Raw genomic sequence first — 13,542 nt, forward strand, 5'->3', positions numbered from 1 at the left:
AGAGGTGGAGGAGAGTCAAGGTGGAGGAGAGTCCTCTCCTGTCAGACTGAGAGACTCAGTGAGCTAAAGGACTCTCAGTGTTATCTCAGTGGGTCTCAAACGTTTTGGTCACCATTAATGTAAACAATTATTTCCGAGCCACACATTTATATGATCATTATAGTTATACAAAAATAAGAGAATAAATGAAAAACAGGTATGAAATACTATATGACATTAAAAAAAGAATAAAGTTTAAAAGGGTGATTTGTAAAATATCCATAAAGAAAAAGTAAATCTGTTTACAGTTCCGTTTCATCTGGGTGTTGAGAGAGGTATCCATAGATCTCTTCATTTTGCTCTCAATGTGTCCACACACCACCTATAAAAATAGCACTTGACCCCTGCTTACACCTATATGCCGTGAGCTGATTATCGAGCCTTCGTTGTAACAGTTGCGGGTACACTGTGTATGTGCGTGTGGAGAGTGTTGCAGTAGACAATTCCACTGTAGCGACCGGTACATTAATGGGAAACCCTAAATGTTTGAGCACCCTCTATGAAACGTCAAGCTACCTCACACCCCCAAAAGAAGTCTTTGGCGTCGCCACTGAGCCTGACTATGTGTGTTGGGGGGCCCCGACTTTTTTTTTTTCTCCAAAGGGGGGGCCTGACAGAAAAAGTTTTGAGAACCACTGAGCTAACCTAACAACTAGCATAACATTGCTGTTTCAACTGCAAACCGCTTTAAATCCCTTTAAATATGGGGAAAATAGTATGTGGCCGACATGTTTACGTTTACGCCTCTTTAATAAACATAGATCTATATTTTCTTACCCAATAAAGTAACTGTAGACTTACCTGTTTAGCAATTTTCACGAATTCTGTTTTCTAAAACGCTGTAACGGAACATTCAGCACATCAACAACCAACCAACTGAAATTCAAACTAGTCGTCTCCGCCGGATCCACCAATCAGCGTTCAACAAGTGGGCGGGGTTAACTATTTGGGAGCGCTTGGTGAATTATATCTAGACGTTCTAAATGGGCGGGGATAAGATTGACAGTGCATTGAGTTAGGTTCGGTAACGGTGTTTGTATGCACTGGGCTGAAGCCATGGATGTATTAAGCGTATCTTGAAGTTGGATGACCAGTCTTTTAAAAAGTAATTCGGACCCACACATCAGGCAGACTGTTTTGACCATACTCTATTTATACATTCTAGATTTTGACCTATAATAGGATGATAAAACATATAATGGACTGCTAAAAGTCGCTATCGATTATTCATTCTTTTTCATATAATTTGTACTTAAAACAGATCAATGTATGTCGTGTGAATGTGTTTTTTAAGAGGAAGAAAAATGTGTCTTGCTTATTTAACACGCAAATAATGTATTGCAAAACTACTTCATACAATGATAATTGAAAGATACTAAGCAACATATTCCAAATCCATTCACCACACCATTTCATTTTTTATTTAGTACATTGATGAATTAGGCTACAACATATTTAAAAGGTTTTGGTCCACGAGGATACTTGTTTTATTGCATTTCTATTCAGTGTCCATGATCTGAACAGACTCGTCGACCACGACCAGAGGGAAGGGGGTCACAGTTTTGGTCAGGACCGCCGTGGTGCCAGGCTTATATCTGTACTGTCCCTCTCTGAAAAGACAAGAAGGAGAGAAAGTCTTATTATGTGTTGCTTAAAGTTCTCTGTAAAGTTAAAACTGCAGGGTCAAACAGTGCTGGAGCTTCAGGGCATTTGTTCTCAATAAGGAACTTTTTGTAGTTTATTAAATACTGTGTGTTGCATCGTTGGAGGTGCTCGGCCATAAGATTTTCATTGCCATTTCTACAATGTAGCTTATCCATCCATCTTCTCCCGCTTATCCGTGGTCGGGTCTCGGAGGTAGCAGTTCCAGCAGAGAGCCCCAAACTTTCCTTTCCCTGGCGACATCAACCAGCTCTGACTGGGGATCCCAAGGCGCGAAGAGATATAATCCCTCCACCTGGTCCTAGGTCTATCCCTTGGTCTCCTCCCAGCTGGACGTGCTTGGAACACCTCCCTAGGGAGACGCCCAGGTGGCATCCTTACTAGGAGCCCGAACCACCTCAACTGGCTCCTTTCGACGCGAAGGAGGAGCGGTTCAACTCCGAGTCCCTCCCTGATGACTGAACTTCACACCTTATCCCTAAGGGAGACACCAGCCACCCTGCGGAGAAAACCCATCTCGGCCGCTTGTACAATGTAGCTTATATTAAAACCTTTGAATCTTGAATCTTGAGGAATTTAACACCCATTAGTCCGAGACTTTGAAACGTTCCTGGACACGGCACAGACAAACGCTGATTGAGTCTTAAAAGATCTTTTGGATAATATCAAAAAATATCAAAATAAGAGTTTATTTTCCATGGGAACAAATAAGATAAGATAAGATCCCGATGTGGGACATGGTTGTGGTGTAGCAGCATAAAACATTACATTACATGTCACTTGTTAGACGCTTTTATCCAAAGCGACTTACATACTCAATACTGTGGACGATCCCCACAGGAGCACTTTGGTGTGAAGTGTCTGAGGGACACAACGACATGCTGACTGCAGTGGGGTTTGAACCTGTGCTCCCCTGATCCCAACACCAACGCACTACCCACTGCGCCACACACATCAAAGACATGGCATTGTACAATACAAATAAAAAAAGACTAGAAATAAACAAGAAATGGTGAATTTACAAATTAACAATAGCAAAAACTAAATATAAAGCAAGTTATTATATATACTTAAGTATGTGAGGGGTGGAATATAAAATATTAAACTGAATATATAAACGTAAATATGTACAAATATTAAATTGAGAACCAAAACAGGTAGAAAAGCCTTCATGACGGCTCACCGTTTGCCCTTCATGGCGGGCTTGTCGTATCCTCGCAGCATCTCCACTCCGGCCTCAGTGATGATGCACAGGTCCACGTTGCTTCCTGACCCCAGGTCACAGAAGATCCCCGCAGTGATGGCTTCTCGTACGAGCTGCTTCGCCTCCTCCAGCTGAACGGGAGAAGCAGGAAGACAATAAAAAAGGTTATTGAGACATAATTATAAAAGAGGATACAGGTAGTAGGTAGTAGGTACTGAACATTTGCAAAATCCTCTGCCACTGTAAAATTGTGAAATCTTGCTAAGTATATTTGTCTAATGTCTAGTCAGAATATGTCTTTACACTTTATATAAGACCTAATACTTAAAGGTCCCATGTCATGCTTTTCCGGTGATCACCCGTCCCCTTGTTGTTATGTAGCTTTTTCTGCATGTAAACGGTCTGCAGAGTCAAAACCCTCAAAGTGCACCCTGTAGTGAGTAAATCTCTAACACAGAGAAGACCTGTCTGTGCTGCCCCAGAACGCCTCGTTGGTGATTTCTCTCTTTCCATTGTTTACTTCTTATAGTGTAGTAAGTACAGTGACGTATTGGGTATAGTGATGTAACGACTTCCTCACACACACACACACACACACACACACACACACTCAATCTTTTCTCAGCTACAGCTCCGCCTGAGACGGCGAGACGCAGCGGGGCTCGGCCTGGACTCATTCTGAGCACACACGCAGACTCACAGCCAGGCTGCAGGTGTGTGTGTGTGTGTGTGTGTGTGTGTGTGTGGTGTGTGTGTGTGTGTTTGTGTGTGTGGTGTGTGTGTGTGTGTGTGTGTGTGGTGTGTGTGTTGTGTGTGTGTGTGTGTGGTGTGTGTGTGTGTGTGTGTGTGTGTGTGTGTGTGTGTGTGTTCAGGCTGGGTTTCGATGTGTCTCGCAGACCCCCCGCAGCAAGCCAGCTCACACGGTCCCCTCCTCACAGCAGCGAGCCCCGCAACGTCCCAACTACATGGCACCCAGACCCCACGCAGCATTCTCATCTGTTTGTCATTACTGGTGTCATTTCCTGGTTGCTAACGCCATGGTAACACATAATCACTGATGTTCAGCTGTAACGGTGGTGGACTCATCAGAGCAGAGTGGGCGAGCTGACCAATCAGAGCACACTGGGCTCATAGGGAGGGGAGGGGGGGGCAGGAGCTCCAACAAGGCGTTTAGGACAGAGAGTGAATACACATACTATACAGAGATGCTGTGAGAAACCAATGTGAGTTTGGAACATTGAACAATGTAAATCTGTTCTAGTAAACCTCAACAATGGAGTTATGATCAGTAGAAAAGGCCATGACATGGGACCTTTAAGAAGTAGTGATATATAAGGTCTTGTTTTTAGACATGCATCCATCTTTTTAAGTCAAAGTCTCTTGAAAACATCTGATTTTGAGTTGGATCTCAGAGGAAGCAGGTTTATTAAGCTGCTGTGTTATTTGTAAAAGATAGATCCTCACATGGAAACGGCAAACATGTTTATAGGGATGGGTTTATATCCTGTCAGATAATAAGAAAGCTAATGTAATAAAGTGGAAGCACATTGTCCTGTGTTCTTGTATTTAGTGATAGTTCTGCACCTCGATGATTTCTGACATCTTGTCTTGTTGTTGAATCCTTGTTGGTAGATGTTTATACAACAGCTATACATCTCCATGATGATATCATTTGCAACGCACAACATGCCTTCAGTGTCACATTGATCATAGTCAGCCTCACCTCCATGTTGGGTTTGAATCTGTCCTCAAACACAGAGACAGCAGCCGCAGCTCCAGATCCTGAAACAACATGTTTGTTTTACACCTTCCAGCCTGGTCAGCACCAGAGAGGCAAAAGTACACACATCCTTTCCTCAAGCAGAAGTACAGATACTCGTGTTTAAAGATACTCTGGTGAAAGTAGAAGTACTGACTAAACTTCTTCACTCAAGTCAAAGTAAAGAGGCTTTGAAATGTACTTCAGTAAAAAGTACCCATAACTAGCAGCTGCTTTAAAGAGTACCTGACCTCCCTTTATATTAATAGAACAATAATGTCATTGTTAGCTAATGAATGTTTCCATGCTGAACAACGGGCAACATGACAACGTTTCCATTGGTCCCTCTTCTTTAGAGAAGACCAGGAAATGATGGATACACGGATCGTGTTCAAATCAATAGGCACGCAATGACTCTAAAGAATAATGATCACGCATCAAACACACATTCAGACTAAAGGAACCAGCTGTTTGGAAATGAGAGAAGTAGAAAGTACAGGTATTTGAGTTCAACATGTAAGAAGTAGAAAGTACAGGTATTTGAGTTCAACATGAGAGAAGTAGAAAGTACAGGTATTTGTGTTCAACATGTAAGAAGTAGAAAGTACAGGTATTTGAGTTCAACATGTAAGAAGTAGAAAGTACAGGTATTTGTGTTCAACATGTAAGAAGTAGAAAGTACAGGTATTTGTGTTCAACATGTAAGAAGTAGAAAGTACAGGTATTTGTGTTCAACATGTAAGAAGTAGAAAGTACAGGTATTTGAGTTCAACATGTAAGAAGTAGAAAGTACAGGTATTTGTGTTCAACATGTAAGAAGTAGAAAGTTCAGGTATTTGTGTTCAACATGAGAGAAGTCAAAGTAGAAAGTCGTCAGAAAAAGAAGTAGTGGAGTAAAGTACTGATTCCAGAAAAATTTACTTAAGTACAGTAACAAAGTATTTGTACTCCACTACTTCCCGCCTCTGGTCAGCACACACAGAGTATACAGGGCAGGGAACTCTTACCCATGGTGAGGAAAGGCAGTTTGTCGTAGGAGCCGTGGGGGTAAACGCTGTACAGCTGAGGTCCCGTCACATCCACTCCTCCAACGATCAGAGAGGCACCGATTTGACCCTGGTACCTGAGAAACAACCAGACATCAGTACAGCATGCTTTCTCTGGGAGGAACACGTCCACCTGCACATGCATGGATATCAATACAGTAAGAGACTGAAGAGACAATAAGGGTGTTTCAAAGTGAAATACGTCAATCAATCAATCAGTGTTTATTTACAGTATATAGCCCAATACATTTGTCTCAGTGGACTTCACAGTTTGTACAGAATATCAATACGACAATACGACACCCTCTGTCCTTAGACCCTCACATCGGTAAACCTCGAAAGAAACCCCACAGTTAACGGGGAAGAAAGGGAAGAAACCTCGAGGAGGGCAACAGAGGAGGGATCCCTCTCCCAGGACGGACAGACGTGCAGTAGATGTCGTGTGTAACTCTGTCTGCTCACCTGAACAGCATCTGTTTCAGCTGCCGGGTCACCATGGTGACGAGTGCAGGTCGCCCGGTGTTGAGCATGTGCAGCTCCACGTTGGAAGACATGATCTGCGTGGTGACGTCAGCGTCTGCAGCGACGCCGGCTCCACAGCAGCTGAAGGACAGTGGACAGCTTCTTAAAGTGCTTTCTACTGCTGCAGATAACTTCAGAACCAAACTCTGATATGTCAGGTATTACCTCAATAAATGGTCAAACCCTCCACCTCTAAAACACTTTTATTTTGTAATCCTTTTACACGAGTAGCCTGACTACAATTCACTTAAAGCCGGGGTTTCCAAACTCAAGGACTTCATTGTATGTGGCCCGCAAGAGCTTGCAAAGAATATAATACGTTTATTATACGATTACACGCCGCTTAACAGAAGCACGTTGCCCATAAACTACATGTCCCACAATGCATCTCATTTTGTGACATGCACACTGAAGAGACTTGCAATTATTTTCCCTAGACTTCTGCTTTCAGACGTAGTTATTTATGAAGTTATTACCCTATCCGATAATAATCCAATGCAGAGGCAACGATGTAATATAATACATTATTTTATATCTTTATATGTATATTTATATAATCTTAAAGTTACAACCGGCCCTTTGAGTGAAACCATAATGCTGATGTGGCCCGATTGAGTTTGACACTCCTGACTTAAAGGAAATGTCTTTCTCATGGATTCTTAAACACAAGCACAGGAAGAGCATGTAAGTATATATACATATGTACTAGTAGAAAGGACATGAATAACAAAGAATACTCAAGATAACATGTTCCAGATAAGGTACACTGTTCTATAAAAGACCCATATATTACAGTAGCAGATATATACATATGATTGTATATAAATTACAGTTGTGTAAAATGTTCATTGTTATGGAGAGGGAGAAACTAAAACTATGAGGCAGTGAGTTCTCTGTCAGACAGATTGAACAACACAGTATGATGTCAATGTATGTAACACAAACACCTTGAGGAGTGTATAAGGAATAAAGGTCAAATGATACCGGGGAGTAATACTGTGAGATGCTGGGTTAGGGTCAGAGGTGGGAAGTAGTGGAGTACAAATACTTTGTTACTGTACTTAAGTACATTTTTCAGTACTTTAATCCACTACTTATTTTTGTGACAACTTTTTACTTTGACTTCTTACATGTTGAACATAAATACCTGTACTTTCTACTTCTTACATGTTGAACACAAATACCTGTACTTTCTACTACATGTTGAACTCAAATACCTGTACTTTCTACTTCTTACATGTTGAACACAAATACCTGTACTTTCTACTTCTTACATGTTGAACCCAAATACCTGTACTTTCTACTTCTTACATGTTGAACTCAAATACCTGTACTTTCTACTTCTACATGTTGACACAAATACCTTACTTTCTACTTCTTACATGTTGAACTCAAATACCTGTACTTTTCTACTTCTTACATGTTGAACACAAATACCTGTACTTTCTACTTCTTAACATGTTGAACACAAATACCTGTACTTTCTACTTCTTACATGTTGAACTACAAATACCTGTACTTTCTACTTTCTTACATGTTGAACTCAAATACCTGTACTTTCTACTTCTTACATGTTGAACTACAAATACCTGTACTTTCTACTTCTTACATGTTGAACACAAATACCTGTACTTTCTACTTCTTACATGTTGAACACAAAATACCTGTACTTTCTACTTCTTACATGTTGAACACAAATACCTGTACTTTCTACTTCTTACATGTTGAACTAACAAATACCTGTACTTCTACTTCTTACATGTTGAAACTCAAATACCGGTACTTTCTACTTCTTCACATGTTGAAACTCAATACCTGTACTTTCTACTCTACATGTTGAACTCAAATACCTGTACTTTCTACTTCTTACATGTTGAACTCAAATACCTGTACTTTCTACTTCTTACATGTTGAACACACGATACCTTGGTAACTTTCCGTACTACTACTTCTTACATGTTGAACTCAAATACCTGTACTTTCTACTTCTTACATGTGAACTCAAATACCTGTACTTTCTACTTCTTACTGTTGAACTCAAATACCTGTCTACTTTCTACTTCTTACATGTTGAACTCAAATACCTGTACTTTTCTACTTCTCACATGTTGAACTCAAATACCTGTACTTTCTACTTCTTACATGTTGAACACAAATACCTGTACTTTCTACTCTTACATGTTGAACTCAAATACCTGTACTTTCTACTTCTCACATGTTGAACTCAAATACCTGTACTTTCTACTTCTCACATGTTGAGCTCAAATTACCTGTACTTTCTACTTCCTCATTTTCCAACAGCTGGTTCCTTTAGTCTGAATGTGTGTTTGATGCGTGATCATTATTCTTTAGAGTCATTGCGTGCCTATTGATTTGAACACGATCCGTGTATCCATCATTTCCTGGTCTTCTCTAAAGAAGAGGGACCAATGGAAACGTTGTCATGTTGCCGTTGTTCAGCATGGAAACATTCATTAGCTAACAATGACATTATTGTTCTATTAATATAAAGGGAGGTCAGGTACTCTTTAAAACAGCTGCTAGTTATGGGTACTTTTTACTGAAGTACATTTCAAAGCCTCTTTACTTTCACTTGAGTAAAGAAGTTTAGTCAGTACTTCTACTTTTACCAGAGTATTTTTAAACATGAGTATCTGTACTTCTACTTGAGTAAAGGATGTGTGTACTTTTGCCCTCTCTGGTTAGGGTAGAACTGGCCTGTGTGTTGTCTCAGTAAACGGTGGCTCTACTCACTAGATGTTAGGAGCGATGAAGTGGATCTTCATGCAGTTTTTATCTGCCACCACCATGTCGTCTGTAGCCCGGGTGTCAGCTCCCAGGATCACTCCATCCTGACAGAGAGGAGAGAGAGAGTCAGCTGGCTCATATCAAGAGTGAAAAATGCTGCTCCAAAAACAGGTAGAAATATAATAAAAACAAGGTGTGTTTGTGTTGGGAACATTCTGAACGTCCTCTTCCAATATGAGAGTAACGTGATGACAAAGGTATCCCAACTGTAGCTGTGAACATGACAGGATGTGTGATTACCTAGAAGAGCATCAGGACTGTTTGAGGCAGATGATAGCTATGTGATTAACATGATGATTCAGCCTCTATGGAGAGAGACATCAAGCATGCTCATTTCTGACGTGGAGCTAATCTGAAGTAAACATTGAATACTGCTTTCTATTCCTCCATCTTGTGACTGTGTGACTCCCTCTCTTGGATATCAGCATGTGAAGGACACTGAAGGAACTAGTTGATGCTCTGTATGTGACGACTCCTTCCATTCTGGAGAGGATCACAGATTCATGGATCCTGAGGTTGAAGCTCAAACCGGGGACCAGTGAGAGTTTTCTAACAGCTTGTAATAAGTGAACAAATCTGCCAATAGAACAAGTACAAAATGGCTTCAGTTAGATAAATCAGATCTTGTAATTAGCTGGGAAAACTTATTTTGAACTATATTTAATTATTATATGTAACAGAATTAGGGAATTTGTTACAAAAAAGGCAGAAACGTTCAGACGTTTTCTGATGTTAGTTCGTGACTTTCCTATAAAATAAAATGTTTTTAAGAGAGCTTAAGATGAATTGTCTAAAAAAAGGACTTGAGTTATTAGGTCTTATATCAAGTGTAAACATATATTCTGACTAGATATTAGACTAATATACTTTAGGGCTGAACGACTAATCGATTTTAAATTGAAATCGCGATTTTAAATGACGCAATTATCAAATCGCAAAGCATGCGATTCTTTTTTGTTTTTAAATAAAAAAATGTATTGTTCTTCTTGTGTGTCAGTCATCCACACCAATCAGAAGTGCTGTGCTCCACATGTACCAGCCATTGTTAACCAATCAGAAGTGCTGTGCTCCACATGTACCAGCCATTGTTAACCAATCAGAAGTGGCCCATGATAGAAGGTGATAGACAGATTGATCCAATTACCTACCAAGTATTTTTGAAATACCTTTCCAAATGTCTTCTAATGGAGCTTTAGATGGTTTGGTGAAACAAAGCATCTGGGTCAGGTTAGTAATGCTCCATCACATGTTTCTATTACAGGGTGAATCTTAAACTGAAGCTCGACTTTAAAGCAACCCAACGGAAGTTTCATGTAAGTTTAGTTCTTTCACTCGTAGCTCGGGCTGTGGGGGTGCTAGAGACGGGAGCACGTTGATGCGACCTTCCTAGCCGGAGATATGGCCGCATTTTACAATAAACTTCCGTTGGGTCGCTTAAAAACAAATATCGCAAATCGAATCGCAATATCTGTCAGGAAAATCGCAATTAGATTATTTCCCCAAATCGTGCAGCCCTAATATACTTGGCAAGATTTCACATTCTTGCTGTGTGCTGCCGACGTACAAAGCGACCAAGAGCAGCAACCTGTAACATACATGTTAGTTTCTTACAGGTAAAGTCAGAGATACTTGCTTCATCCCCATCGGAAGAATTGTTTCAGGTGAAAAATGTAATGAGGAAACATTTATTTTGAATATGTTGAAAGTATTCCTGATGGCCGATAACACAAATCTCTTTCCTGTATGCAGCACAAGCCAATGCCTGCAGGATTCCTGTTTTCTTGAGTTTGTATCTTCATGGTTGATTGAACTTACTGTCGTTTCCTTATAGTGTTAGCTGAATGAAATGAAATATTACATCTGTCTTCGTCCATTTTAATAAATATCGTGAAGGATATTCATAAATCATCTTTAAAATGGCATGGGTAACAAGTAGACGAAGAAGTGTTGCAACCCTCCCCAGTTTCCCCTACAGCAAAGTCATCATATTTCCAAAAATACCATAATGTACGTTGTAGTGGCAGTTTCCGGTCCACACTGAATGCAGACCCTCACCTTGAAAACTATCCCAGCTATGGTGGTCCCGGTCTTTCTGGCGCCTGGAGCTTTGTATCCGGACTCTGACAAGCTGGACTCCAGAACTGCATTCCTGGAAAACATGAATGAGACAGACTCCTATCAACTCCTTCAGTGTACCAGTGATAGAGGTTTAGACAGAGATGGCAAAAGTACACACATCCTTTACTCAAGTAGAAGTACAGATACTCCTGTTTAAAAATACTCTGGTAAAAGTAGAAGTACTGACTAAACTTCTTTGCTCAAGTCAAAGTAAAGAGGCTTTGAAATGTACTTCAGTAAAAAGTACCCATAACTAGCAGCTGTTTTAAAGAGTACCTGACCTCCCTTTATATTAATAGAACAATAATGTCATTGTTAGCTAATGAATGTTTCCATGCTGAACAACGGCAACATGACAACGTTTCCATTGGTCCCTCTTCTTTAGAGAAGACCAGGAAATGATGGATACACGGATCGTGTTCAAATCAATAGGCACGCAATGACTCTAAAGAATAATGATCACGCACCAAACACACATTCAGACTAAAGGAACCAGCTGTTTGGAAAATGAGAGAAGTAGAAAGTACAAGTATTTGTGTTTCAACAGGTAAGAAGTAGAAAGTACAGGTATTTGAGTTCAACATGTAAGAAGTAGAAAGTACAGGTATTTGAGTTCAACATGTGAGAAGTAGAAAGTACAGGTATTTGAGTTCAACATGTAAGAAGTAGAAAGTACAGGTATTTGAGTTCAACATGTAAGAAGTAGAAAGTACAGGTATTTGTGTTCAACATGTAAGAAGTAGAAAAGTACAGGTATTTGTGTTCAACATGTAAGAAGTAGAAAGTACAGGTATTTGTGTTCAACATGTAAGAAGTAGAAAGTACAGGTATTTGGGTTCAACAAGAAGTAGAAAGTACAGGTATTTGAGTTCAACATGTAAGAAGTAGAAAGTACAGGTATTTGAGTTCAACATGTAAGAAGTAGAAAGTACAGGTATTTGAGTTCAACATGTAAGAAGTAGAAAGTACAGGTATTTGTGTTCAACATGTAAGAAGTAGAAAGTACAGGTATTTGTGTTCAACATGTAAGAAGTAGAAAGTACAGGTATTTGTGTTCAACATGTAAGAAGTAGAAAGTACAGGTATTTGGGTTCAACAAGAAGTAGAAAGTACAGGTATTTGAGTTCAACATGTAAGAAGTAGAAAGTACAGGTATTTGTGTTCAACATGTAAGAAGTAGAAAGTACAGGTATTTGTGTTCAACATGTAAGAAGTAGAAAGTACAGGTATTTGTGTTCAACATGTAAGAAGTAGAAAGTACAGGTATTTGAGTTCAACATGTAAGAAGTAGAAAGTACAGGTATTTGTGTTCAACATGTAAGAAGTAGAAAGTACAGGTATTTGTGTTCAAAATGTAAGAAGTCGAAAGTACAGGTATTTGAGTTCAACATGTAAGAAGTAGAAAGTACAGGTATTTGAGTTCAACATGTAAGAAGTAAAAGTAAAAAGTCGTCAGTAAAATAAGTAGTGGATTAAAGTACTGATACCAGAAAAATGTACTTAAGTACAGTAACGAAGTATTTGTACTCCACTACTTCCCACCTCTGGGTTGTATAGAGAGGGTAAAGGCAGAGCTACATGTGCACAGATCATGGTAGATTCGAGTCACTCAGTATTCCCTCCACCATTTTAGCAGTGACAGTAACAAAGGGACAATAGTTGTTGGTTTACCTGCGGGTGTTCTCGAAGCAGAATCCTCCAGTCTGAATCTCACAGGGCTTCGCGGAGTGCAGCATGTTCTCAGAGAGCAGAGGGTGAACACGGGGATCAAAACCTTCAACTAAAGCCCTCAGAAGTCAAGCGGCGGAGTGTCAGCACTTCTCAGGTTTTTACTTTTACTTTCACTTCTTTACCACAAGCCAAGCCTTCCTGCTCTCCACTGCAAAACATATCCACACTCCTATCAAAACATATCAACACACAATCAGACCTTTGTTCTCATTTTGAGTTTGAAATAGGATGAACAGAGATGTGTTTTGTTGACACTTGAATTGTCTCCCAGTTCAACTTGTATTTTCTTCTCCTGGATCAAATCTCTCAGGTGAGGAGTAAAGGAGGGGTCTCCGCCTCTAACTGTAATAACTTCATCTTAACTTTGGCATCATTTATGAAATAACTTCATAGTGAGTTAACTATGTTTCTGAATGGATAGCCTGTAAGTCACTCGCTATTACAAATGATTAAGAAACTAATGAGACAATACAACTGCTTAAAATATATACTGATCTTTCTTGCAGTGTATTACATTGCCCACATCATAGTGTTACATAAAAAACTGTCACGGTGAAACAATAAGGGACTCAACATGGTTCCTGGAGGCCTGAAATGTGAGCTGAACTACTTTCACTTTTTCTCCCTGCGTTTAATGAAGTGGAGTGGACCTA

General features: G+C 39.9%; 1 protein-coding gene across 1 annotated transcript; it reads right to left on the reverse strand.

Moving 5' to 3' along the window:
* Positions 1-1,437: 1,437 nt before the first annotated feature.
* psmb10 (proteasome 20S subunit beta 10) lies at positions 1,438-13,085 on the reverse strand. The gene is made up of 8 exons (XM_034234221.1): positions 12,830-13,085; positions 11,096-11,189; positions 8,987-9,084; positions 6,173-6,313; positions 5,672-5,787; positions 4,629-4,687; positions 2,885-3,036; positions 1,438-1,649 (listed from the first exon to the last, which is right to left on the reverse strand). Exons 1-8 carry the CDS (start codon positions 12,892-12,894, stop codon positions 1,538-1,540), a joined length of 837 nt encoding a protein of 278 aa, XP_034090112.1. The 5' UTR covers positions 12,895-13,085; the 3' UTR covers positions 1,438-1,537.
* Between the last annotated feature and the right edge of the window lie 457 nt (positions 13,086-13,542).

This window comes from Gymnodraco acuticeps, unplaced genomic scaffold, assembly GCF_902827175.1.
Source record: "Gymnodraco acuticeps unplaced genomic scaffold, fGymAcu1.1, whole genome shotgun sequence".
NCBI lineage: Eukaryota > Metazoa > Chordata > Actinopteri > Perciformes > Bathydraconidae > Gymnodraco > Gymnodraco acuticeps.

What these genes read in the sequence shown, in the direction of transcription:
- psmb10 (XM_034234221.1), bottom strand. Translation starts at nt 12,894, where the DNA reads ATGCTGCACTCCGCGAAGCCCTGTGAGATTCAGACTGGAGGATTCTGC. An exon ending in TGCTTCGAGAACACCCGCAG is followed by an intron (nt 11,190 to 12,829) that starts GTAAACCAACAA and finishes CATGTTTTCCAG; the next exon opens with GAATGCAGTTCTGGAGTCCA. An exon ending in TTCATCGCTCCTAACATCTA is followed by an intron (nt 6,314 to 8,986) that starts GTGAGTAGAGCC and finishes ACTGTCCTTCAG; the next exon opens with CTGCTGTGGAGCCGGCGTCG.